Source organism: Glandiceps talaboti, chromosome 16 (assembly GCF_964340395.1).
Source record: "Glandiceps talaboti chromosome 16, keGlaTala1.1, whole genome shotgun sequence".
Taxonomy (NCBI): Eukaryota; Metazoa; Hemichordata; class Enteropneusta; family Spengelidae; genus Glandiceps; species Glandiceps talaboti.
Window position 1 is genome coordinate 20,114,949 of NC_135564.1, and position 26,900 is coordinate 20,141,848.

Sequence of the window (26,900 nt, forward strand, 5' to 3'; positions counted from 1 at the left end):
GTGCAGTCATCCCTAAGCATTGCTATTTTAAAGGCTTTGTGACACAATGTATCATTATCACCAAAATTGATTCTTGACACTGAAAACTTATAGTTATACACTTGATGGCATTGTTTGGGTTAACTGTTGTTGTCATAGTAACAACCATTACAGTATCACTACACTGCTATACTTCTATACTGTGTAAACATCAAAAAAGAATTATTAACACACAGGCGTAACGCTGGCGTTGTCCTTTAGAAATGCTAGGTAAGATACACAATAGTTGTACACTTACTTGCCACCAAAGTCTATGTAGAATGTTCTCTGTAGAAGTTCATAGGTCAATAGAGTCACACCAAACTGTGGTGATGACCTAAAAACACGAGCTGAAATGAAACAAGATATTTTAGTAGTACAGACTTTATGACAAGAGTTTAGATTTAGATTAATATTTATATATATAGGTGTGAAAAATAATTGTCTGCCAGTTGTAGAAAAAGTTGGTTCTGAAGAAAAGAATGGTCTTATGCAGTGTTCTCCCAAGAGGGTTTTCACGTATCGGGCCTGATATCCTTTAATTTTCGCCGATACATGATCAGTTGTCCTGATACACAATCAGATTGCATAGGGTTCAGTAAATATTACATGTTGACATTGTTCATCTGTCACTCTGTCAGCTGACGCCTTTGTTGTTTCGCAACGTTTGTATTGATCTTTCACACATAAGCGGCAAGTAAAACTAAAGAGTTTCTAATTAGTTCAAACGACTATTCAACCCTCTACAGACAGATTTGGCCACATGTACATGTACTACTTGTTTGATATTATGTTGTACTTTGATTTTATAATTAACTTACTCAGGAATATAATTATTTTGTTATGTAAATTAATGCTAATTTATGCTAATGAGCCAATATCCTATCAACAAATCCTGGAGAGAACACTGCTATGTAATTATTTTGACTCCAATGATAAGATACTACTTAAGTTCTCTATTGACGCATCAATTTCGTGTTAGGAGTCCTCTACAGAATATTGTTTTTGTAAATTTTTCATTACATGCAAAATCAATGCACATTTCATTATATATGTATCAGTATATATATGACAATAAAACACATATCATAAAACACATATCAATACTTAGCAATTCATGAAATGACTGAGATGATTCTGAAAAACACAAACCTAGAATTGTAAATTGAACGGTACGGTACAACTGTGATCTTCAACATATTCATCCTATTGTTACATTCTTGTTGTCAACTGATGTACATACAGTTACTTAGTGATCAAACAGACTCCCCAAATTCATAATTTGTTGACAAAATGTTGGATGGTCTGTACTGTTTTCAAAACTGTTTACACAGACATCACGCACTGTACCATCAATGATTAGACATGTTATTATCACAAAAGTACCCAGTGATTAATACTTTTGGCATTTGAACTGCAGTCATGGCAGCACTATGTAACAGTATTACATGCCTGTACAAGACTAGGAGTGTTCTTTGATACACACGAAACAACGTGAACACCACTAATTTTTTTTACGAAATTTGTTCTTTTCAAATTATCATAAGTAATAAGAATAGAGCCCATGATGTATGAGTGGCAGTGTAGGTATTCAGGGTATTTGGACTAACTTGTAAACACTGCTATCATTTTACAAAATTTGTTCTTTTGAAATAAAATATTTACTAACAGAACCCCATGTCAGGTGAGTGTCAGCATAGGTACTCAGGGTATCTGTGCCTGTGATGTTTTCTAGAAGTATGGCTGTAGAGAACACTGCAAGTACTCATGCAAATACTTCAGTACACCTGACTAGCCTTGATACATCATTGGACTCTGTTACATTATCTACAACTGACATATTTTCTAGTGTACAAACCTGGAGCTCCTTTCCAGAATGCTTTGAAACCTTCCTCTCTCATTATCTTCCTGGCACAGTCAATGACACCATGGTACTGAGTCTGTCCCTTTCTAGCCCGCACTTGTAATCTAGTTTTGATGACGTCAGCTGGTGTGGTTAGTGATGCAGCTGGGGCACCTGTCATATGATGAACACTGAAATCAGTATCTGTATTACAGCCTACACCGACTACAACTTACTATAAGAACTAATCCAAAAATGACAATTTTTTCATAGCTCGTTCTAACTTGTGCAAAACTACAGCTGAATAGAGAACAATGCTCACTGATCTGTATGCCCAGACATTAATTCCTTCAATCTTGACAAATCTCACCAGTGTACAGGATTTCCAAACCGTAGAATTGACAGTAAAGAATTTCTGCACACCCATTTTCATATGTTCAAATATCAGTGATTATTGATGATACCTGTCTTTATACTTCTATTGCTGACAGATGACAACTATTAATGCTGATGTGAATACAATAGTCTTATAAATAAATAAGGGCTGTCTTTGACTTGACCTCAATGGTAGCTGAGACCAAGAGAGACTTACCTGCAATGGTAGCTGAGACTAAGAGAGAAATCGGTGAGTTGACACCATTTTCATCGGCTGTGAAAAGTTTCATGTTTGCATACAAGCTGAAATATATAGCTGAGAATGGTATGTCACGGAGGAAGCATGCTCTGGCACCCTGCAATCAGAACATTACAAGATTGGTTGAAAACACAGGTACATACTGCAGAACAGTACCAGATTGGTTGAAAACACTGGCACACACTGCAGCACAGTACAACATTACTTGAAAAGACTGGCACACACTGTAGAATTGGACAAAATTACAGCAGAACGGTACAAAATGAGTTGAAAACACTGGTTTAAACTACTAATTTATACCGTTCTGTGGAGTACATGCCAGTGTATGTCTCAACTCAAATTTTGTGAAGAGTACTGACATACAGTACTGCAGAAGTGAAAACTCAAAAACTAAGGTGTGACTTTACCTACCTTATAAAGACCAAAGAATCCTAACTCTCTTATCACAGATACAGCACTGACTTTGGGTCCTGTAAGAATTTCACCAGCAACTTGAAGACGGATTTTGACGATCTCTAAAGGATTGGTAAACATAACCTGAGATCCACCAGCCTGGGGTACAAAAAAAACAAGTTTTTATCTATATCGTCTATTATAATTTTATTCACATTTCTGTATTTTTATATCGATCAATAATAAATTTGGGTATACCAATAATGCACAGGCATAATTTTATTTTTATAACTTAAGAATCATGCAGACAAAAAGTTCATTTGTAGGGGAGCAGTGCGATACAAATAAACTCACAAAGCCTGAAACAAAATGTCGTCTGGCTCAACAAACTTTAACCAACAGTGCTACATTTTGTAGTCTTTCTTGACAAAATATCTCTATCAGTAAAATTTGTGTTAAGCCAGATGATAAAATGTAGCAGCGTTAGTAAGATTTTTGATGAGCCACATGACGTTTTGTGTCAGGTTTTGTGACTTTAATTGTATTTTGCATGCCCCTCTTCATACCAGTAAATGGAAAAGACTTGAAATAAACTTAGTCAGATTTACGGAAATCCAAGATGGCAACTGTCACTAAATTCCCAGTTTTCATCGGATGAAAATGATTCATAATTTTAACTTCATTAACTAAAGTAAATATTACATTGATATCGTGTAATGGAAAGCTTGACAACTGTCCCTGTTAGAAAGACACTATTAAAATACTTAGCCTGAATTATCACCTTGTGACTTCCGACTCTCTACACAGTCACACTGAGTTAAGATTGTTAACGAAGCATTTCCCCAGACTGATGTGGTGGATGTAAGAAGTGAGCCACCAGTGGTGGGTCCGAGAAACCAAAACTCACTAGAATTCACAGGGTATCCCTTCCCATAAAGAATTCCACTCTGATGTAATGGTGAGATATTTATACAATATATGTCATGTTTTTTGTTTGAATTGTCATTTATATTGTATATTCCCATTTTCATCTTGGTCTCAACCCCTACATGACTGATTCTTATTATACCAGTAAAGTTCAAATGTGCATAGCCAATCAAAACACTGCAGTAAAGACAAGTTCTCATTGGCTAAATGGAGCATTTAATGCAATCACTGAGCATGGCTGGTAATGAGAAGCAGCGACCAAGATGAAAACATAAACATAGAAAACAGAGGATGATACAAACAAAATCGAACTGAACAACTAGCTAACCACTACATCAGATTTTTATCAGATTGGGAGATTCAGAATGTCATCGAAGTGAGAAATAAATAGTTGCAAATCATACTTACACAGCCACCGGCAACACACTCGGCCCATAGTGGTATGGTACCATCTGGTGAACTAAATTTGTCACGTAACAAATCATTCATTGTCAACTTGATGGCCTTCTCAGGAGCTACCCCTACAAGCTGTGGTAGTAAACCTAGTCAATAGAACACATGGCAAGCTTTGTCAGAGGAATACAAAATGAAACATTTAGGACAAATTCTATGCTTCAGTGTTTTTGTGAAGGGTGGTATTAAACAGGTAACATGTAGCCGAGTTCCACAATCATTTCACCAGGGTTCCCACAAAAATTATGGTATAATGTATAATTATGGTATCAACACACTATGTGTGTTTTACCAGATTTTCCCATTACTGTTACCATGGTTCCCAACCAAAATTATGTTATAATGTGAAACTATGCCAGTTTTACCAGATTACTCTCTTTCTGTTACCATAGTTTCCAGGCCAGGCCAAACACTACTTTGGTTTACATCTTATATATACTTTGTTCAGTATGACTTTTGATGTTTACATGTTTTTTCCCTCATTGTCTGCACTCTGACCTGCACAGGCACTAACTATATCACTGATATATTCAGCCTTTTCACAACATGATATATTATCAACCCATTGTAATCCTAAGTTGTTGTTCTTTTTGAAACCCACAATATAAAGATGATCTTTGTGTTTTTGTCACATACGTTTATTTTGATTCATTCTGAGTAAATATCAGGATTCTTAGATAAAAATACATTGTAGAAAAAGCTGTCATGAAGAAGAACTTTCTTGACTAACTTATAGCAGTGGTGACATGACTCACAAGAGCGCCACCAATGTTAGAGAGCAAGTGATACTTTCTTTTTTTTAAACTACAGTTATGTGCATCACCACAATGAGCTTCCACGTATTTATTTATTTTTGCCACCAACATAACATTGTATTTTTTTTTTGTTATTATGAAACTCGTACCCGCCCAAATTTGTCTTCATTATTTACATGCCTGGTCCATGGACTTTGATTAGTTCCTAAGAACTATTTCCATGGCCCTCACCAGAAATGTTCTTTCTGTTGCTTTTCAAAGATTGTGTACATATTTTTCTTCTCTGGTGGAATAAATTACAATTCAATTCAATACAGAAAATGTGATAAAATTTGTATGTCAAGTGAAGATTTTCTGCAATCATTACCAATGTCATTGCCAACTTACCACTGTAGAGACCCATAACTCCTTCATGTCTGACCACTTTTACAGCACAGTCAATACTGTTTTTGTACATCAACTCTCCAACCATTGAACCAGTCCTTTGATTCTGTAACCTGGTTTTTACAAGATCTATGGGATACACAGCTGTAGCACCAGTAGCTGTAAGGAAGGTGGAACATAACATTTTGTGTTATTGTCGGTCACTAGGACAACAGTAGTACTATCTGTAAATTGTTATGACAGAGTAACGGTACTAGTACCGAATCTAGTTACAGAATAACATTGATGCATATAGTACACATTCAACACACTACAACATAGCTGGATTCAATAATTGAATGCCATGGTCATACATTGTCACCAGAGGGCGTTATTTATTGAAAAGGTATATTTCACATGACAGTACTTTTCTTCCAGATGGGGCTAATTGAAATGTCACTAGACAGCGCTATGTAGATAAAAGGTGCATTTTGAATGATAGATATAATTGCCACATTATGTCAAACGAGGACATTATTTACTGAAAAGATGTATTTCACATTAAAAGAAGCAATTATCCTGTAATGTTTCTATGCTAGGTACTATCAACACAAATCTACTAGAAATAGGCAGAGACAGTTCTCACCTCCGGCAATGCCACCAAGGAAAAATCTGTAGCCAGATTCGGCGACGGCAAGGAAAGGACTTCGATGGATTTCAGACTTTTTCTGTTGCTGTTGTTGGATAAACTGAACACTTTCCTCAGGTGGTCGGATTTTCTCAATTTCAGTACCTGTTATGTGACTAAATGATGTTAACGAACACAGCTCATTAGATGTCACAACTTATTGGTGTCCCTACAATAACATCAAATCCCAAACACTTACCTTACTCTAGTCTATCACACAAAATACTAAACATGTCACAATATGCAGTGCTCTTAGCTTGTGGGTTGAAGTCTACAGACAGATAACTACTTTGCCAATAGGTTACTGGACAAGAATGGAATGCCATTGCCAAGCCCCCCTCCCCCTCCTCCCTCAGGTGGAGCTTGTGACATAATTTTTGTATTTCAACGTCATATTACATATTTATGATTTTACAACTAAAACTGACATTTCTAAAATGCTGAAGACAAGATGTGACTTACTTACCCTGTGGGATGATCTAATATACCGAGATGAAACAAAATATCCACTTCTAAAGGTGTGATTTGAGAAAACTGTTGTGCTGACAGTAAGAATTCCTCTGTGGGTAGAGAAACAAAATGTACATTAAATGGATGTGTACATTCTTCTCAATCTGATGTACAAGAAGACCATATTTGTTTTGTGTTTACTGTATATTTAGATGTTATTTCCCAATATTTGTCTTCGTTCAGCCAAAGAAAACACAATTGAGAGGGCTTTGTCAATATGCGACAATAGAGGAGTAGTGACAAAACAGTTAGATCACAAGTATTTCCTGGCTGAATAAAGAAAAATATTGGAGAATAACATAATTATATTATATTATATTATTATTGCCAGTGATATCAAAGAAAAATCGGGGAAGGAATGGCAGTTTTGAACATTTTGACTCCTATTCAGATTCTAAGAACACAGCAGAACCAGTGACATAGACATGCACTGTCATGACATAGATGCACATTGTCATGATGTAGAATGACCAGGGTATAAATTCCATATTTTTTGGTTCAACTTGGCTTATGCATGGTATAGAATCACTCTAGTGTCTACACATACATGTAGATATGGGGGAAATTCTATCATTAAATGCATTAGCTTGCAATCTTGGTAATGTTATTGGCATCCTTTACATTGGAATATAAACCTCTCAACCCCAGCGTCTGGTACACATACAAACGTGCTCTACACTATCCTGACTAAGGCTGCCTCAGTGAGAGGTCTCACAATGCCCTTCTAAAACTAGTCTGAATGTTTATTCTGTATGATTCTCAAGAAAATGCAAAACTTTCCTCTTTACAGGATATTTGTATAAAGAGGCCTAAATTGACAGTCTGGATTTGGGGAAGAATTAATTTAAAGAAAAGTGGTGATGGTTCATATTGATACAGAGTGGGGGTGTGGGTGGGGGAAGATATTAGGAATCCACATCAAGCTACATGTGTTACACATGAACACATGGGTTGTACTCACCTTTTGTGACACCTATGCTTGGATCACCCTTTGTTATTGTACTGTAAATCTTTTTGATAAGTTCCATATTACTAAGTAGTGAACTAAATGCATTAAAGTATGGAAAACTGACTAAGTGACTTGTCTCCCCGCCAGCAACCTGTTACAAAGAACATAAACTGAATCAGAATTACAGCTAGCACAGAAACTTAGCAGATATCGTTCTGTATCACCTGATATCACAGCTACATGTAGCACAGAAACTTAGCAGATATTGTTCTGTATCACCTGATATCACAGCTACATGTAGCACAGAAACTTAGCAGATATTGTTCTGTATCACCTGATATCACAGCTACAATGTAGTACAGAGACTAGTCTTAGCAGATGTCGTTCTGTACCATCCAATATCAGTGTATTATCACACAAGGACTTAAAGCAAACATTATGAATTAGAAAGAACATTTCCTGTCATGGAATACATTGTACACCAGGTGGTAAAACATTTCCTGCCATGGAATACACTGTACACCAGGTAGTAAAACATTTCCTGTCATGGAATACACTGTACACCAGGTAGTAAAACATTTCCTGTCATGGAATACATTGTACACCAGGTGGTAAAACATTTCCTGTCATGGAATACATTGTACACCAGGTGGTAAAACATTTCCTGCCATGAAATACATTGTACACCAGGTAGTAAAACATTTCCTGTCATGGAATACATTGTACACCAGGTAGTAAAACATTTCCTGTCATGGAATACATTGTACACCAGGTAGTAAAACATTTCCTGTCATGGAATACATTGTACACCAGGTGGTAAAACATTTCCTGCCATGAAATACATTGTACACCAGGTAGTAAAACATTTCCTGTCATGGAATACATTGTACACCAGGTAGTAAAACATTTCCTGTCATGGAATACATTGTACACCAGGTGGTAAAACATTTCCTGTCATGGAATACATTGTACACCAGGTAGTAAAACATTTCCTGCCATGAAATACATTGTACACCAGGTAGTAAAACATTTCCTGTCATGGAATACATTGTACACCAGGTAGTAAAACATTTCCTGTCATGGAATACATTGTACACCAGGTGGTAAAACATTTCCTGCCATGAAATACATTGTACACCAGGTGGTAAAACATTTCCTGTCATGGAATACATTGTACACCAGGTGGTAAAACATTTCCTGCCATGAAATACATTGTACACCAGGTGGTAAAACATTTCCTGTCATGGAATACATTGTACACCAGGTGGTAAAACATTTCCTGCCATGAAATACATTGTACACCAGGTAGTAAAACATTTCCTGTCATGGAATACATTGTACACCAGGTGGTAAAACATTTCCTGTCATGGAATACATTGTACACCAGGTAGTAAAACATTTCCTGTCATGGAATACATTGTACACCAGGTGGTAAAACATTTCCTGCCATGAAATACATTGTACACCAGGTAGTAAAACATTTCCTGTCATGGAATACATTGTACACCAGGTAGTAAAACATTTCCTGTCATGGAATACATTGTACACCAGGTGGTAAAACATTTCCTGTCATGGAATACATTGTACACCAGGTAGTAAAACATTTCCTGTCATGGAATACATTGTACACCAGGTAGTAAAACATTTCCTGTCATGGAATACATTGTACACCAGGTAGTAAAACATTTCCTGTCATGGAATACATTGTACACCAGGTAGTAAAACATTTCCTGTCATGGAATACATTGTACACCAGGTGGTAAAACATTTCCTGCCATGAAATACATTGTACACCAGGTGGTAAAACATTTCCTGTCATGGAATACATTGTACACCAGGTGGTAAAACATTTCCTGCCATGAAATACATTGTACACCAGGTGGTAAAACATTTCCTGTCATGGAATACATTGTACACCAGGTGGTAAAACATTTCCTGTCATGAAATACATTGTACACCAGGTAGTAAAACATTTCCTGTCATGGAATACATTGTACACCAGGTGGTAAAACATTTCCTGCCATGAAATACATTGTACACCAGGTAGTAAAACATTTCCTGTCATGGAATACATTGTACACCAGGTGGTAAAACATTTCCTGCCATGAAATACATTGTACACCAGGTAGTAAAACATTTCCTGTCATGGAATACATTGTACACCAGGTGGTAAAACATTTCCTGTCATGGAATACATTGTACACCAGGTGGTAAAACATTTCCTGCCATGAAATACATTGTACACCAGGTGGTAAAACATTTCCTGTCATGGAATACATTTTACACCAGGTAGTAAAACATTTCCTGTCATGGAATACATTGTACACCAGGTAGTAAAACATTTCCTGTCATGGAATACATTGTACACCAGGTAGTAAAACATTTCCTGTCATGGAATACATTGTACACCAGGTGGTAAAACATTTCCTGTCATGGAATACATTGTACACCAGGTGGTAAAACATTTCCTGTCATGGAATACATTGTACACCAGGTGGTAAAACATTTCCTGTCATGGAATACATTGTACACCAGGTGGTAAAACATTTCCTGTCATGGAATACATTGTACACCAGGTGGTAAAACATTTCCTGTCATGGAATACATTGTACACCAGGTAGTAAAACATTTCCTGTCATGGAATACATTGTACACCAGGTGGTAAAACATTTCCTGCCATGAAATACATTGTACACCAGGTGGTAAAACACTTGTTATCATGAAATACATTGTACACCAGGTAGTAAAACATTTCCTGTCATGAAATACATTGTACACCAGGTGGTAAAACACTTGTTATCAAAGCTATTGTATTAAAGAATAATTTCTTTCTCATATCCAACAATATATGATTTGTCAAATACATTTGTTACATACATTGTTAGTAAGTTATTGTTACACATGAATATATTAATTTATACAAATCATTCACAGGCCCTTCTCTGATATCATTGGATGTTTACAACAATAATTTAGTTTTGGTCAAGTTTTCAGTCATCAATCTTATTAGACAGATGGAGAATGGAAAATATAATATGCCATAAGCTGGTTATCAGAAAAACAAAAGATTGTATAGTTTGGCCGTTATGAGTGCTGTTTGGAATCAGCCGTTGGACTAAACATGAGGACCGGACCCTGAATAATGATCATTGCATACTGCAGCCTTCTTTGAAAGAATCATCATTCCCGTGTTTAAGGGCAAAATTTTGTGACATTCTCAACCAGTCAAACATTTCACAAATCTTGTTTCCAAATATGTAATTTCTAGGAAATCTTGGAGTCGTTTTTAGCAAGATTTTGTTAACTTTTCATGCATTGCCATGTGATTTCAGCCTTCACTTTTCCTCATGTGGGACGCCCTCTTGTGACTTATTTTGAACATAACTGCAAGTTGGTGGGTTACCAAAATATGGTGTATTGAGGACAAATGAAGCATATTGTATATGTTTGTTATCTTGTTCAACATCCTTTACAAGTAGAGAAGGGTTTGAGGTTATCATATCATTTCTAAAGAATAAATACTGATTTATACACTGAGATAGTAGTGTTTGTTTAGATTTCATATCAAATGTGACTAACTTTACAGAGGTCAACAAACTCTAGTTATTTCAAACTACTACTACGACTGTGTTTGTTTTAGAATGTTACTATTAAAATAAACAAATATTTGACACATAAAATGATGATTCATGTTGTCTTTATATAGGCATGGTTGAAGCTATTCCTATGGCAACGTCTTACAATTCATCAAAAAAATCCTGAAAAAAAAGGCTCATACTATCTACAACATTATTTCATCTAATGATCATCCTAATGTCAAAGGTCACATGCCAATGAAGTACGAATGTCAAAGGTCACATACCAATGGATATGTTAACGGTCAAATTCCAGTCTTTAGTTTGGTAGCCATGTGAACTGTTTCAGCTAGTTTTCTATTGATTTCCATTGGTCTAACAGACTAACTCCGTACAAATTTGGTAGTCTAGATATATTTAGTAGTCTGTGTACCATACACTACTGTGAAATTCAAACCCTAACTACTAATGACTACCCATGTCAAAGGTCAAATATCGTGGTCAAATGCTAGGGGCATCTTTTTAAAGGTGCAATTCTTAGTTATAATTCAAACAACTGCTGTCACTTTGTAGCAACAGCAAACATTGCAAGTATGTTTCTGACAACAATATATCTAAGAATGATTAAAACTGATATAAACTTTGTAAATCAACTTACTGAGACAAGGTTTTCTTCCACAAACGGTGTCAATAAATGTTTTTTAATTGTTGTCATAATATTTCTGAACTGAATAGCATTGATGACTCCCTTCTTGCCATTGTCAAAAGTAATGAAGGCTTGCCTTGCATGTTCCTCTTGCAAATTCTGAAATAAAATAAGAATGCAGTAATTTAAAACTTACAAATTTCACCAAAACACATAAATTTAATAAGCTGAAATACAAATAGAATTCATCATCCTATTCACTGGATGAGTACACAAAATCTAAAATAACTTTCACATATTTTATAAGGTTCTCATGTAGGATTCGATATTCCCAGTGTTCTCCCCACTTTACAGGAAGCATTGTGTTAGCATCATCCTTGCTACCCAAGCCATCAAGCTTGACAGGTTTTTCCTGTTTTGCAAAAGTGTTCTATCAGCCTTGAGCTTTACATGTAATAATCTTTGAAAGACAAAATTACAATAATACTTTCACCAAAAGAGAAATGGCTTATCTTAATATCCATTATGTGTGTATGTGTTCAAATATAGATATTGAATAGATACATTCCAACTGCTATAGTAAAAGATAACCATTGTCAGAGTAACTTTCAATGTTTTAAGATATGCATATACGCTGATCATTATGCAAATTACCATATTTTTATATGAATAATATTATGCAAATTAGCTGCCATGCTTGCAATCTATCCTGATGAAAACACTACATTCCCATGATAGTAACAAATGTATGTGTGCCTTGGACTTTTAATTCAAAATATTCAATTTATTGTAGTTTGTATGCAAGTCTTCATTATGTTGTGATGATAAAGACACTTCTGTACTGAATGTATCAGTATTGTCCTCTCTCTTACATGAGTTCTTAAACCTTAACAAAAACACTATAAGTTAGTAGTATAAGATGACATGGGTACTTTTCCATGACAGGCAAGTTATGTAAACTGACAGGCATACCAGCTATAGAGTATTCCAAAGACATTCCTTTTATACTAAAGGTCAATGACATGAGTAACTCCATAGACACAGCTAGCTAGCTAACAATGACATGATTGACTAACTCCATAGACACAGCTAGCTAGCTGACAATGACATGATTGACTAACTCCATAGACACAGCTAGCTAGCTAACAATGACAGGATTGACTAACTCCATAGACACAGCTAGCTAGCTGACAATGACATGATTGACTAACTCCATAGACACAGCTAGCTAGCTAACAATGACAGGATTGACTAACTCCATAGACACAGCTAGCTAGCTGACAATGACATGATTGACTAACTCCATAGACACAGCTAGCTAGCTGACAATGACATGATTGACTAACTCCATAGACACAGCTAGCTAGCTGACAATGACATGATTGACTAACTCCATAGACACAGCTAGCTAGCTGACAATGACACGATTGACTAACTCCATAGACACAGCTAGCTAGCTAACAATGACATGAGTAACTCCATAGACACAGCTAGCTAGCTAACAATGACATGAGTAACTCCATAGACACAGCTAGCTAGCTAACAATGACATGAGTAACTCCATAGACACAGCTAGCTAGCTAACAATGGCATGATTGACTAACTCCATAGACACAGCTAGCTAGCTAACAATGACATGAGTAACTCCATAGACACAGCTAGCTAGCTAACAATGACATGAGTAACTCCATAGACACAGCTAGCTAGCTAACAATGACATGAGTAACTCCATAGACACAGCTAGCTAGCTGACAATGACACGATTGACTAACTCCATAGACACAGCTAGCTAGCTGACAATGACATGATTGACTAACTCCATAGACACAGCTAGCTAGCTAACAATGACATGAGTAACTCGATAGACACAGCTAGCTGGCTAACAATGACATGATTGACTAACTCCATAGACACAGCTAGCTAGCTGACAATGACACGATTGACTAACTCCATAGACACAGCTAGCTAGCTAGCTAACAATGACATGAGTAACTCGATAGACACAGCTAGCTAGCTAACAATGACATGAGTAACTCGATAGACACAGCTAGCTAGCTAACAATGGCATGATTGACTAACTCCATAGACACAGCTAGCTAGCTAACAATGGCATGATTGACTAACTCCATAGACACAGCTAGCTAGCTAACAATGGCATGATTGACTAACTCCATAGACACAGCTAGCTAGCTAACAATGGCATGATTGACTAACTCCATAGACACAGCTAGCTAGCTAACAATGACATGATTGACTAACTCCATAGACACAGCTAGCTAGCTAACAATCATATGTAGTTATCTAAGACAGTTTTTATAATGATAGTGAAGTCTAAGTTCTTTTACAACTGCCGACATCAGACTGTGGACAACGGAACCTGTTACAAACAGAGAAAGTGCACAACTGAATTGGATTAATAACACTTGGCACAGCATGTTAGAAGTACAGAGACTTGTATTAGACACACCATGGTTTGATAAGAACAGTTTTATGGCCACTTTACATAGCAGTTCATGTTCACAAATAAATTTCCAGTTCCCCTGGCAGTTCATGCACAGGTAAAGAGGCCATAAAACTGTTCTTATCAAACCATGGTGTGTAATACAAGTCCCTGCTGTTCCAACATGCTGTGCCAAGTGTTATTAATCCAATTCATTTATTTACTTCCCTTGTTCAGTACAAGTAACAGATTTTGTTTGTCTGCACAGTCTTGATGTCAGCAGTTGTACAATGTAATCTTTACTGGACTTCAAATCTAAATTTTTGGTGAAAGTAATATGCAACCCTTGACATTTCAGCAAGAATTTATTTGTTAGATTTGTTGATGACCCAATTCCTTGGTCTGTAGCATGTATAGCTACTAGTACTTGTCTAGTCACATTTAATTAACTATCTATTTATAAAAACAGTTATAATACTGTCTTTGCAATAAAAATGTTAAAGTTCAATGCACCCCCCCCCCCCCCCCCCCGCCCAATGATTCATAATCTATGCAAATCTCTTCAGATTAAAGCCCCCACGGTGGTAAGAATACCTTGATTCCTTTATATATGACTATTATGTGTAAAACTATTAATAAGTGGACAGTGTATGCAGTGGAGTATATGTCTAATCTTAGCGAATGCCTAAATTAAGCTAAGAATATTTATGTAAAGTGACAGACTCTATAGCAATGCTAAAATACACAAACTCCACCACTACAGTAGGATATCTTTAATAGTGAAATGTCTAAGTTAGGCTAAGACTGTAACCTAAGGCAGAGTGGCAATCACCAAAAGATTACCATATACACTACTATACTTGGCCGTCATGTATAATGACAAAGCTAAATTACAATTAAAATGAACCAACACAGGTCAGAGGTCGCATTTAAATGACAAGTCACAACGAAATCAGAGTACAGATTTACATACATGTAAAAGAACTGATGTGGGTGCATGTAGGTCCAGCTATGTGTTATACAACAATACATAATAGCTATCAGCTTCTCTTGTCCAGGGCACATTATAGTCCCACAGTCGTGGCTATTTATATATTGATCAGATATCAATAACAACTGACCCTTACGAGACCTTGAAAACTACTGTCTGTCTGGATTGAGAGCTGGGTATAATGTATACCTTTGACAATTCCACTAGTAAAGTGCCTATCCAGTATTTTATTAAAGACAACACTTACAGTTATGCTGAAAGGATTGACTAAGAACTCTACCAACTTAACTAGATTTCCAATTACTATCAATTACAGACTCCATTTCTCTATCTCTCTCTCTGTCACTTACACTGTCTGGGATTTCTAACACTAAAAGTAGTGCATCTTTTCAAGAAAGAAGTCTGATTTACACTAATGATACTCTACTAGTATTCTATCAATAGTACAGAAACACTGAGCTTGAATTTCGGACTACCCTGGTAGCTAGTTTCACACCAGGTGTGCATTTTCTTGAAAATTTACATATAAAATTTCCAACCCAGTAGTCAGTATCACAATTTGAAATCCTGCCTTGAGTCTTGAACTGAAGTCAATTTTTCAGACACAAAACACAAATTCTAAAATTTCAATCAAATTGTTTCATTCCATTAATATTCATATGTTAGATTTTAATTATTACAATTTATACAAAAATAAGTGAAAGATTATTTCTTATTGATTTAAATAGGATTTATGTTTCAATTTATATTTTTTTTACTTATAAACATCAGTAGAATTATCATCTATGCTAAATTCAGTATACTAACACACAGTAATGGAATATGATACATATTTTTAATAATTAATCTACAATTTCATATGATAGAGGATACAGTTTCACCTAATACATTACATCCAATGAGAATATGATTACATTATTACCATGGAAACAAAATATTTTTTATTTTCTTAATAAAAACACATCAGATAAAAAAAATTGTGACAGGAAAAATATAGCGTTTGACAGCATGTAAAAAATTGTAACACTGTGTGTTGTATGTATAGTCAATCTAGTTTTGTTAACAGCTATATTCTATTGCCTACTACCCTACTAGGTTATGGAGGTCAACCAATGTAAATTATATAGCCGATATTTGGTCAATCAAAGTAAACAACTTAGCAATCAATAAAAGCAATCAATTGAAAGCTGTGTCATTACTCTGTGATTTTAATTCTACCACGAACGATTCCACAATAAATACTGAGGTAATGGAAAATGCCATTACACGTGAAATCAAAGCATTTTAGTAGATCTTGAAAAGACAACTTATTATACAGAATTTTTAGTATAGTTACTGGCTGTCAGACTAAAAATACCACTCATCAACAGTATGTATTAACACTGTTAAGTCAGGTTTTTTTTAAATCAATTATTCACTACTCCTGGTACTAGGCTCTATTTTGTAAACTATGTAGTAGGTTCTACCAATACATAATCTAGTTTCACAAAAAAAAAAAAAAAAACGTTTTACTTTACAAAAAAAAAGTCAGGAATCATGTAATTTGATCAAGAAAACTAGATGCCATTGCAATACAATTATGTGCGGCAAAATGACTACAGAGAATCAATGTACTTCTTCAAAATTACAGTTGAATTAACATGGTAAATTTGACTAGATTTTACCCAGACATTCTTGTTTTGCTGAGGGCAGTAAGTATGTAAAATCAATCCAAGTTCAAATTGCTATACTGTGCTACAATAAGTTTCGCTATAAAATTCTAAGGAAATTTTAAACTTTCATCAATTTCCGCTCACTGTTCTATTTAAAACCCAAGTGAAAACTGTGTCATATGAGATCTGCCGCTAGTTAGTAGATACTAGCTATAAAGTTACACTGCATTGTTTGAATAGCAGTAAAGAAGTAGAACACACTATGAGATATCTTACAACAGACTTTACAGTATCACAGTTATTGCATACTTAGTGTTCAAGTGATCCCATGGTCTACAGCTTGACATACATCACAACTGAGATCTAAATAAACTATCTACATTATTTAAGCGCCAAAACATTTCAGTGAGTGTACCATATTTCTGAAAATTTCTGATGATAAAATATTAACAATTTGCTTGAAAAGACATACTGTCGATCAAATACCCCCCCCCCCCCCCAACCCACCAAGTTCTTTTATGATATTCCTACGTACAATCAGTCTACAATCAATCTACAGTCCAATTACTTCATTTCTAAACATGACTTAGGTCAGAAAGAGGACACTAGAATGAGTAGTACAACATAGGTCACTTTACTTTCAATACTCTGGAAAATTTTGACTACTTTCTTTCTTTTTCATAAAATTTCCATCTACATTACAAAGGTATTTACTTACAATGTACACATAACCAGTCATTAATAATAATCCCATTGTGATCACAAGATAATACTTGATACTTTTTCAAACAACAGACAGTTTGAAAACAATACATAGTCCACATGAACCACCATAAATTGAATATGGTGGACCAAACTAAAAACCAGTTGTCATTAGACACTGCTAAATTGACACCCTGATATTAGATACTGTAAATTAATACAGTCTGTTAAGAGTTCATGGTAGATTATGTCTCAGCCTTCAACATGACTTACAGCTAATATAATACTGCATTTTGTCCCGGGCGGTGCATTCTCGCAAACCAGAGTTATTATTTCTACCATTACACCAGTGGGAGGCTCGTTAAGAACATTGCTGTAAAATACAGGCCATGGTTTGCGACGATGGGGTGGTGGCAGTCCCTGGATAGGTATGTTATGATAACCCATGTTATGATGCTTGTTAGCGAAATTTCAAATGTACCCCTTTTTCCCCCCAGAATATTTCAATGAAAAACAACCCCCCCCCCCTTTTTTTAGTGAATCTGAATAATTCATTGAAAAACATCCTTTTTTGGTGAATCTGGGAGAAAATCACTGCAAAAAACACCCCCTTATTTCCGAAATCCAGGAGGTTTTATCTTCAAGGACACCTAATCCATACACTGCACGTACACTGTTTGCCCTAATAAATGTTTGAATACTATTGTTCACCATCACACATCCTACCCCTATTTTTGGAGGGTGATCTGAAAAAGTACCCCTTTTTACGATTCCACGGGCCTACATGTAGATGGCCAACGAAAAATATCCCCTTTTCCATGAAATTTCTAACTAGCATGCGTACCCACTTCATCTGGGACTGCCACCACCAGGATTTTGTCAAATGAATTCTTATAAATTTCCAAGCTGTCAGTCTGACAATGCACTGTGTAATCACACTGAGTTCTTCTTCAGCCCTAGCCAGAAATTTGTTTTGTAATTCTCTACATTATCTACTTGTGGCTAATTTGACTTGTAAATTTTGATATTTTGTACATTTGTTGATAAGATTAGAGTATTTTGTAAGCCTGTAATTTCTGGCAATAAAAGTTCTTACCATTGTTATAATGAAACTCTTGTGGATTACTATGAAAACCTTTTACATTGTTAAACTACATGTCCTCATTACACGTGGACAACATTCTCTAAATTATGTCTTACAGACTGTGAACAAATCAGAAATCACTGATGGAAAATCCCCTAACCTTTAACTATACACATCAATGTCACTTCAATTCAAATTTAAATTTGCATAATTTTATTGTGTCACAAGAATGTTCCTTCAGTAAACCTTACCTGTCTTTGTCCTCACATACAAAGACACATTCTTTTCCCCAAGAATAAAATGACACTAGTTGTCCCAGGTGCGTTTAACAAAGTCCTTACATTAACCCTTTCTGTACGTATCTATCATACCATCTTTTCACAATTGTGCAGAAAAATTATCCAAATGTCTAATAAAACTACCTGTTACTTTAATACATGGAGGCCAGGCATTGAATTCCAGGTTCTTGAGTTAGTCTTATCTTATCAATGGAGCCATTACATGGGATCATTCTTTGGTCAACTCTCTTTATAACTCTGCCAGATAACTGATTTTCACAACTAAACTTTAATTCTACTCTGAACTGGGCCCTAAAGAAGCACTCCATAAAACTAGGTGGCAAGTTTATTAATAGAGACATGGTTTTATACTTCAGTGGTTATTCTATTCTATTAGGTATGTCACTCATACATGCAGCTCCCAATAACAGCTAAGTATTCATCACACTTTATAATAATCCAAGTCTGAGCCCCCCCACCCTCCTCTTTAAATTGAACAGTTTGATAATTTTTATGACATACCAAATACCTACAGTGATATTTGTGTATCTTTATTCCATACAATATAACAGATATACTGGTTCCAAACCATAGACCATTGATGGCAGTCATAATCACACTTGTACTGACAAATTTATCATAATAGCATGACCTTTTGACCTTTCCTTTACAGCTATGGTCTGGGTGTGAATCTGCTGACTGAGCTGGTTAACAAAACATTTGTCACAGGATCATTGTTCCTTGTTCTGCATTTTGTGAATAGTTTAACATCTATAGTTATACTGCCCTAGTTTTCATTACGTCATTATTATAATTTATATTGCAATTACTTTGATGACACTGAATATTCATGGCAATATGAATCTAAATATCTAAATTGGTTCTCTATGGTTGATTCTCTATGGAGACTACACAGCAATATGCATCGGAAAATCTACATGTTCTCTATGCTTTTCTATGGCAACCACACAGCAATAGGAATCTGAAAATCTAATGATTCTCTATGATTTTTTTTATGGCAACTACACTAAGCAATAGGAATCTGAAAACCTTGCGTAAAATCTGATCATGTCAATGAATCAAATTTATGCAGTGTTCTACCCTGAAAGTAAGAGTTGCATACATATTACTAATACAAGAAATATAATTCAGTTGTTTTTAAGAAGTCATGGGGTGGGACACACAAATCTATAAAGAATATAGGGAGAACCCTCAATACTAGCCAAAATCATGCGATGGAACCTTCTACTATAAAAACCTAGGGAGAGACCTAAACATGAAAACTTCAAAAATATCTAAAATGCTAAGGAAGAATCCGATATCTACTGTTACAGTAAAATTTGTAACTTGAAACTGTTCTTCAATATTATATTTGGACAACTTTCGGGATTACAAAACAAAATCCTGCATGAATCCACCACAGTATCAGTAATGTCAGGTTTTAGTTTGATGTAATGGTGAAACCAAAATGGTTGCAGCTAGAAAAATTTGCATGAGTGGGCATGACAATTTTGAGCCCAATCCTGTAACTATGCTGTCATCCCTCTAAATACAATGGTTGGGTCGACAGAACATTTGCATGAGAGGACATTCTATTGGTATGCAAATTTCACCAAATGATTAGATGCACCCCATGCTATCACAAGAGTTTGCCTATCCTTCCCCAGACAAGGACATAACTTTTTCCTTCTCTGTCTGTCCAAATATATTGGTTGGGACCACAGGAATTTGCACAAGAAAACAACATTTACATTTTCAAATCTGGTTTCAAACCCATCTGTACATCACCATACTATTATCCCTCCACATACAATGGATGAGTCTTGCAAAATTTCCATAAGAGATTTTCCAAAATGATTTAAGATTATTGATTGATTCATTGATTGATTGATTTTTATTACCTGTACAAGAAATAATTACAGATCACTTGGAAAAAAAATATATATACACAATTTATACAGGCAATGGGAGTCAGAAAATAGCTTTGCTAATCAAGTCTGACCCCTTACATTAATTGTTAATGGTTAAACATTCACGGGTGTTACTAAACGCACTTGCCCCTCCCTTATGAGTAGAGCATGGCTACAAATTCACAATAGTGTACAACATTAGAATCTTTTGAAGTGACTGACCTGTAAAAATTGTGTAAATTCTTGGTAAGACAATTCTTTCTTCTTTTCTTCACCAAAATGTAGTTTCAAGAACCTTGAATCAAAGTCAAACGGTATGTGTTGATGAACTTCCGTTAGGCTAAAAACACTCTGAAATTCACCTAATGAAAAAAAGCAAAAGGAATGCAAAGTGTTATTTTGACTGATAACACAGATAAACACTGATCATATTGCATTTTCTCTACGACAAGTTCTTGCCCTGTGGTTTTGTCAACTTCTGCTGTAAGTAGACCCTTCTTTCCAATTAATATTATCTATACAAATACAAATACACTACAAATCAATACTTCTACTAAAGGCAGGGGAATAAAAAGAAGGTCAAAAAGAATCACACATATTTTTTTCCAGCCCCCCCCCCCTCCTCCCCTGCTCCCCCATCCCAGAATGCAATTATCAAACTGCCAGTGAGTGTCACAGCAATATGAACAAATGACTGACAATCAGATTTTACACTGATTAAATTTAGTGTTTATGAATATATCTGTTAGTTCTGTTGTTGATTTGTTACAATAAAATCTATTTTACAACAAACTGATCCCACTTCACAAATAGAGGCTTCCATGTGAAATTAGAAGGGATAGTTATTAAATTTTAATTTGTATTTTTAATATTTGCTTCATCCCTGAGGAATTCAATAGGAACAATCACTCACACACACATTAATCCTTGAATGGTCTGACACTCTCAATTCAAACTCACTGAGTCGAGGAAGAAACTCTATCATATCACTGCTTCACGTTTATCACACTAAGAAATTGTGAATTTTGACCTTTGACCTTACAAAAAAGGAAAGTAATATCACACATACATGTATGCACCAATAAAATGTATAAAATAAAATGTATAAAATATCTATTTTCTAGAAATTGTTGACATACAAAGTAAAGAACAATTAAAGCTAGGACAGTTCAATTTGTAGGCTAGCTGCAATAATTGGAGTGTTTGTTGTGATCTTCAGGGTATTTCCTTCTGTTTCCCTGGGGTTTTATTTGTTCCAATGTTTAACTGGAAGCAAACGCTACAATTTATGTAATGGTAATGCAAATAGCTGAGATCACGATGAAAACGTGAACGTGAGACGTCAGCGTACTGCCCGTTTCAAAATACTGCATACATTGCTATTTTTGCAAATTTTGACATAATTGGGTTACCTCTGAACATTTCTTGGGTCTTGAAGGCTTTGTAATTAGTGTTGGAGTTAGAAAATGTCTGATTTTTTTGGCAGGTAAGGTGTAATTTAGCAGGAAAAATCCACACAACTTTGCGATTTAGATATGAATCATTTCTGTCTATTTGCATTTAAGTTACAGGAATGTAGTGTTTGCTTCCAGTTAAACATTGGAACGAAAAAAACTCAACAAATACTACAACTATTGCAGACATTTGTAGGCATTTGTTTGTAGACTGGTCAAAACACTGACAAAAATTTAATCATTAGAAGTTGAACTTCAGCACTTCCTGTCACATTGTGTGACCTTAAAATCTGTAATCAGGGTGCTTTGCTGAGTTTTTATGTCACAAATACCAATTCCATGAATGTGTTGAAAAGAAATGATGTCTACTAATAATTTTAAAGGCCAGGGTTTCAATCCAAGGTTAGTGTTATCTTATCATTGTACTGTAGTCATTGATTACATATGATTATTATTTTGTTCTTATAACTCTATCAACCACTGATAAGACCACACTAATGTGACAACCTGGGATTGAAACCTTGGCCTTTAACTGGGTCAGGCAACATGCACATGGTCACTAGCTAAACATGTGTTTGTCATGGCGTCTACCCTCCACTGTTACATAACACTTCACCTAACAGTGCTACCATAATATTCCTACTTCTGCTTGCTGGTTATCATGTAAAATGTTGCATTTTCAAAGACCATTTGAGATTTCGAAACTAATTCTAACCAAGCACTTCTAACGTCAACTTTGTCAACACAACTTTGGTCAAAGGCTCTAAAAATTGACTATTGTTATGGTAATGTTTATGTGGATGTGTGTTTACAATGTTAAGTGTATTTGTGGGTCAAGTGACCATATTTCCCTGTAGAGTGATCTGAATGGTCTTGTAGATACGTGTGTCAGACAAATGGATAAAGGAAATTCAACAGTGATAAATACAAAATTGTACATATGGGCACAAAGAACCCGAAACAGCAATATTTTGTGAAGGACATTGCCTTAAAAGAAGTAAAAGAAAAGAATGTCAGCGTAATAGTGCACAACAACTTGAAACCAAGTACACTATGCTCTCAAGCAGGTAAGATAGCTATTAGACAAAGTATTTGGAATGATCAAAGCACCTTAATATCATGTTCAAAAGACATATTTCTCATATTATAGAAGCAATTTGTCTGACTCCATCTTCAATATGCCTCACAAGCATGGTCACCATGGTTACAGAAAGACATAAGATGAATTGAGAAAGTGAAACTACAAAAGTGATTCACTAAAGTAATCAGTGAATGCAGGATAAACCATTCAATCATGTGACAGGCTACTAATACTACAACTAGCTGTACTTGAAATAAGCCAGATACAAGGTGACACACTGCAGGTCTACATAATTACTAACAACATTGACAACTGCTCTGTTTAACTGGAGAAATGTGTATTTACTTCCACACAAGGATGTACAGCGAAATTGCACAACAAATCTGCTGCAGAGAATTTCTTTCCTGTTTTTGTTGTTAAAGAATAGAACTCATTTACAAGACTACATTTTTTTACCCATTGACATAAACGACTTCAAAAGTAACATAAATCAACACTTTCACATCGGACTCTGGTGGGATGTTATTATCCATGTATATGTAATCCCGAAATTTAACTAAACATGTATTACACTCTGTATTACACATGCAAGTGAATTACAAAGACTGGAATTTGTTATGTTCATGGACAAACCCATAGGGGAGAAATACAAACATTTTACAGCAACAAACATGGTTGATGTGACATTTCACTCATAGAACACAATGGTTTTTTAATATATCTAAAGATACATGTCAACTCCAGACTAACAAGAACAGATGCATATCACATCGCAAATATAACAGAATCCTGTAACTAATAACATCAACAAATAATAATCTTTATTTATACTCAATAGTTCTTTAAGTATACAAACACTTGTCTCCCAAGAAGTCCAGTGAGGGCCATCTCTCATCAGTTCAGTAAGTGTTGATGCAGGAGGAAACTGGAGTATGCAGGATTCCTGTGCTCTTCGGTAGAGTCAAACTGAACGACAGTCTTCTTACTTACAGAGCGGTAAATTTAATCAAATCCATATTGGGTTTAAACCCCGCCCACAGTGGTACTAAGCGGCAACTTGTTTAACCACTCAGCCACTGACAAAATGGCATTGTCAATCTCTTTCCTAATCAGTGTTTTATTTAAGGGCGGTAAGTAGGTAAAATCTACCGGGGTTCCCACATCATTTTACCGGGGTTCCCCACCTAAACTATGATACATTGCATGGGAAGCACTACCAGTTTTACCTCTTTCCCCCTTTCTGTTACCGGGGTTCCCAAACCTTAGCAAAAACACTGCTAATCTTATACAGTGCAGTAGAAACTAGCTTCTCTGGAAATCATTCTACATGGACTTGATGACTTCAAATGGCTTCAACTGTTTGCACTTATCGTTTATTTTTTTGAAGATGCAAAAAATGTTGTGCCCCATAAGTAAAAGTGTAGTCATGATGATGTTGAAGGGTTAGAATGACTGGCTTAGAAAATACAGACTGTGGGTTTAAGTCTCTCTGCTGCCAGTTGTTTCTGAAGTCCCAAGGCAAGGTTGAATCATGATTTTGCACCAGTCAACCCAGCTGTAGAAGTGGGGACCTGGTAGGATAGAGGTCGTAATGCAAATGCTTTAATCCTATGCACTTATAAAGGCTGTAATGGATTGCATGCTTACCATGGAGTTGAGCAAGTATAAAGTGCCACTGGGTCCATACAGGGGATAATATTTGTAAAGTGCTTTGAGCACAAAGTGGGGCAGAGCTATATAAAAACTATCATTACTAACAATATTATAGTAAACTGGCACACCAACCCTGTTTCTGTTGTAAAATACAAAATACGATGAACAAGGTAAATTGATAAAATACTCACTAAATGAAATATAGCCTGATCCATTTGTATCAAATAATTGGAAGGTTAATTTATACATGGCATCTGGAGCACACAGTAAGGCTTCAAAGTCTTTAAACTCCTCAAAAGATATCAACCTGTGTAAGTAAACAAAATATCAAATAATCAGTCTACATAATTTAGTGTTATTTTGCACAAAAACACAGGAAAAAATCATTAAAGTTACACATTTCAAAAAACTCAAAAACATTCCCATTTCCAGGAAATTGTCATGAAAAGTACTCACTACCCCGGTACTACACGACCATGCTTTCTCCTGGATATATTGCATTGATGGTGGTTAATTTGCATACTAATTTACATATCAATAACATGGTAATTTGTGTAATGGTTTGAATATATAATTTATAATGTATGCATGTCTTCAAAATTAAAACACACTCAATGTTTATATTTAAGACATACACCACATGCACATTGAGGATCTGCCATTTCTCTTCAAGTGAAAGTATTATTATGATTTTGACATTCAAAGATTGCTACAGCTCAGGGATGGTAGAACACTTTTGAAGCATGGCAGAAAACTGCCAAGCCTGGGTGGCTAGGATGACATTCAAAGATTGCTACAGCTCAGGGATGGTAGAACACTTTTGAAGCATGGCAGAAAACTGCCAAGCCTGGGTGGCTAGGATGGTGTTACAGTTAGCACTATGCAAAACTACCAAGCATGGCAGCCTGGGTGGCTAGGATGGTGTTAGCACTACACTTTCTCTATAGTGGGAGAACACCCCATGGCAGAAAACTGCCAGGGATGACGGCCTGGGTGACAAGGCTGGTGTTAGCACCCAATCTGATTAAAATCCGATGTGGTGAAAGCGGCTAGATGTCCTTATTTACCTCTATTCATCGTGTTGTGACGTTTGTTTTGTTCGGAGTGATCGCCGCCTTCCCACATCTGAACCGGTGTAATCTACAATCCCATTGAACGTGGACAATATTGTAAGGATTTCTCAACCAATCAGCACGTTTCTTTCAAAATCATTTAGAGATACAGTTGCCACCACCGACGTATCGGGTCATAATGCCAAGTTAAAGTTATCATGTTTAGTCTAACAGGCAGGGGGATTCTTGTCATATACACAGTGAAGCCTTTAGTAGGCACCCAGCCGGGCCGTAGTTACTCTTTGTATCATCATGTGTATTTGATCTTGAGGTAGACTTTCGACTTGAAGGAAATGGCACCATGTGTGTATGAGCGAGTCAACTACTAATACATTGTATTTTATTATACATGGTTTTTATACATTTTATTTTATAATACAAACGTAATTCCTTGTGGGGGGGGGGTAAGATTGTCGTTTTTCACGTGTGTCAAAATCACTACAGCCTACAGGGATATTTAATTCATACTAAGATGGAATCAAAAGAGGCAATGCTATTTTGCTCTTGAAAATGACAGTCAGAAACTTTGCCGACATAATACACGGAGTGAGATGCATGTTGTTCTAAAATAACCATATGGCCAAGTAACCCAGCTGGCCAGGGAGTGATGTACAATTAATGAATGACAAAAACAACCACATGAATGCTACGAAAACATGATTTTATTATTCACCCACACCTAAACAGAAGTTCCTGAATTCAAGAGACTGTTTTTCTGTTTGTTCGGTCATCATAACTATATATGATGGTACGTGACGAACGCACGTGTCAACCAATTTCGTGCGACTA

General features: G+C 35.8%; 1 protein-coding gene across 1 annotated transcript in view; it reads right to left on the bottom strand.

The window, feature by feature from the left end:
- The window catches only part of LOC144447024 (electrogenic aspartate/glutamate antiporter SLC25A12, mitochondrial-like), a 35,215-nt gene that overhangs the window by 1,320 nt on the left and 6,995 nt on the right, over positions 1 to 26,900 (bottom strand). Inside the window, exons 4-15 of the mRNA XM_078136890.1 lie at positions 25,191 to 25,306; positions 21,034 to 21,173; positions 11,767 to 11,913; positions 7,546 to 7,684; positions 6,541 to 6,634; positions 6,033 to 6,190; positions 5,411 to 5,566; positions 4,224 to 4,357; positions 2,907 to 3,047; positions 2,454 to 2,592; positions 1,877 to 2,035; positions 278 to 368 (exon numbers count right to left, since the gene is read on the bottom strand). Coding sequence (XP_077993016.1) covers positions 278 to 368; positions 1,877 to 2,035; positions 2,454 to 2,592; positions 2,907 to 3,047; positions 4,224 to 4,357; positions 5,411 to 5,566; positions 6,033 to 6,190; positions 6,541 to 6,634; positions 7,546 to 7,684; positions 11,767 to 11,913; positions 21,034 to 21,173; positions 25,191 to 25,306 — 1,614 coding nt within the window. The remainder of the gene's footprint in view (positions 1 to 277; positions 369 to 1,876; positions 2,036 to 2,453; positions 2,593 to 2,906; positions 3,048 to 4,223; positions 4,358 to 5,410; positions 5,567 to 6,032; positions 6,191 to 6,540; positions 6,635 to 7,545; positions 7,685 to 11,766; positions 11,914 to 21,033; positions 21,174 to 25,190; positions 25,307 to 26,900) is intronic.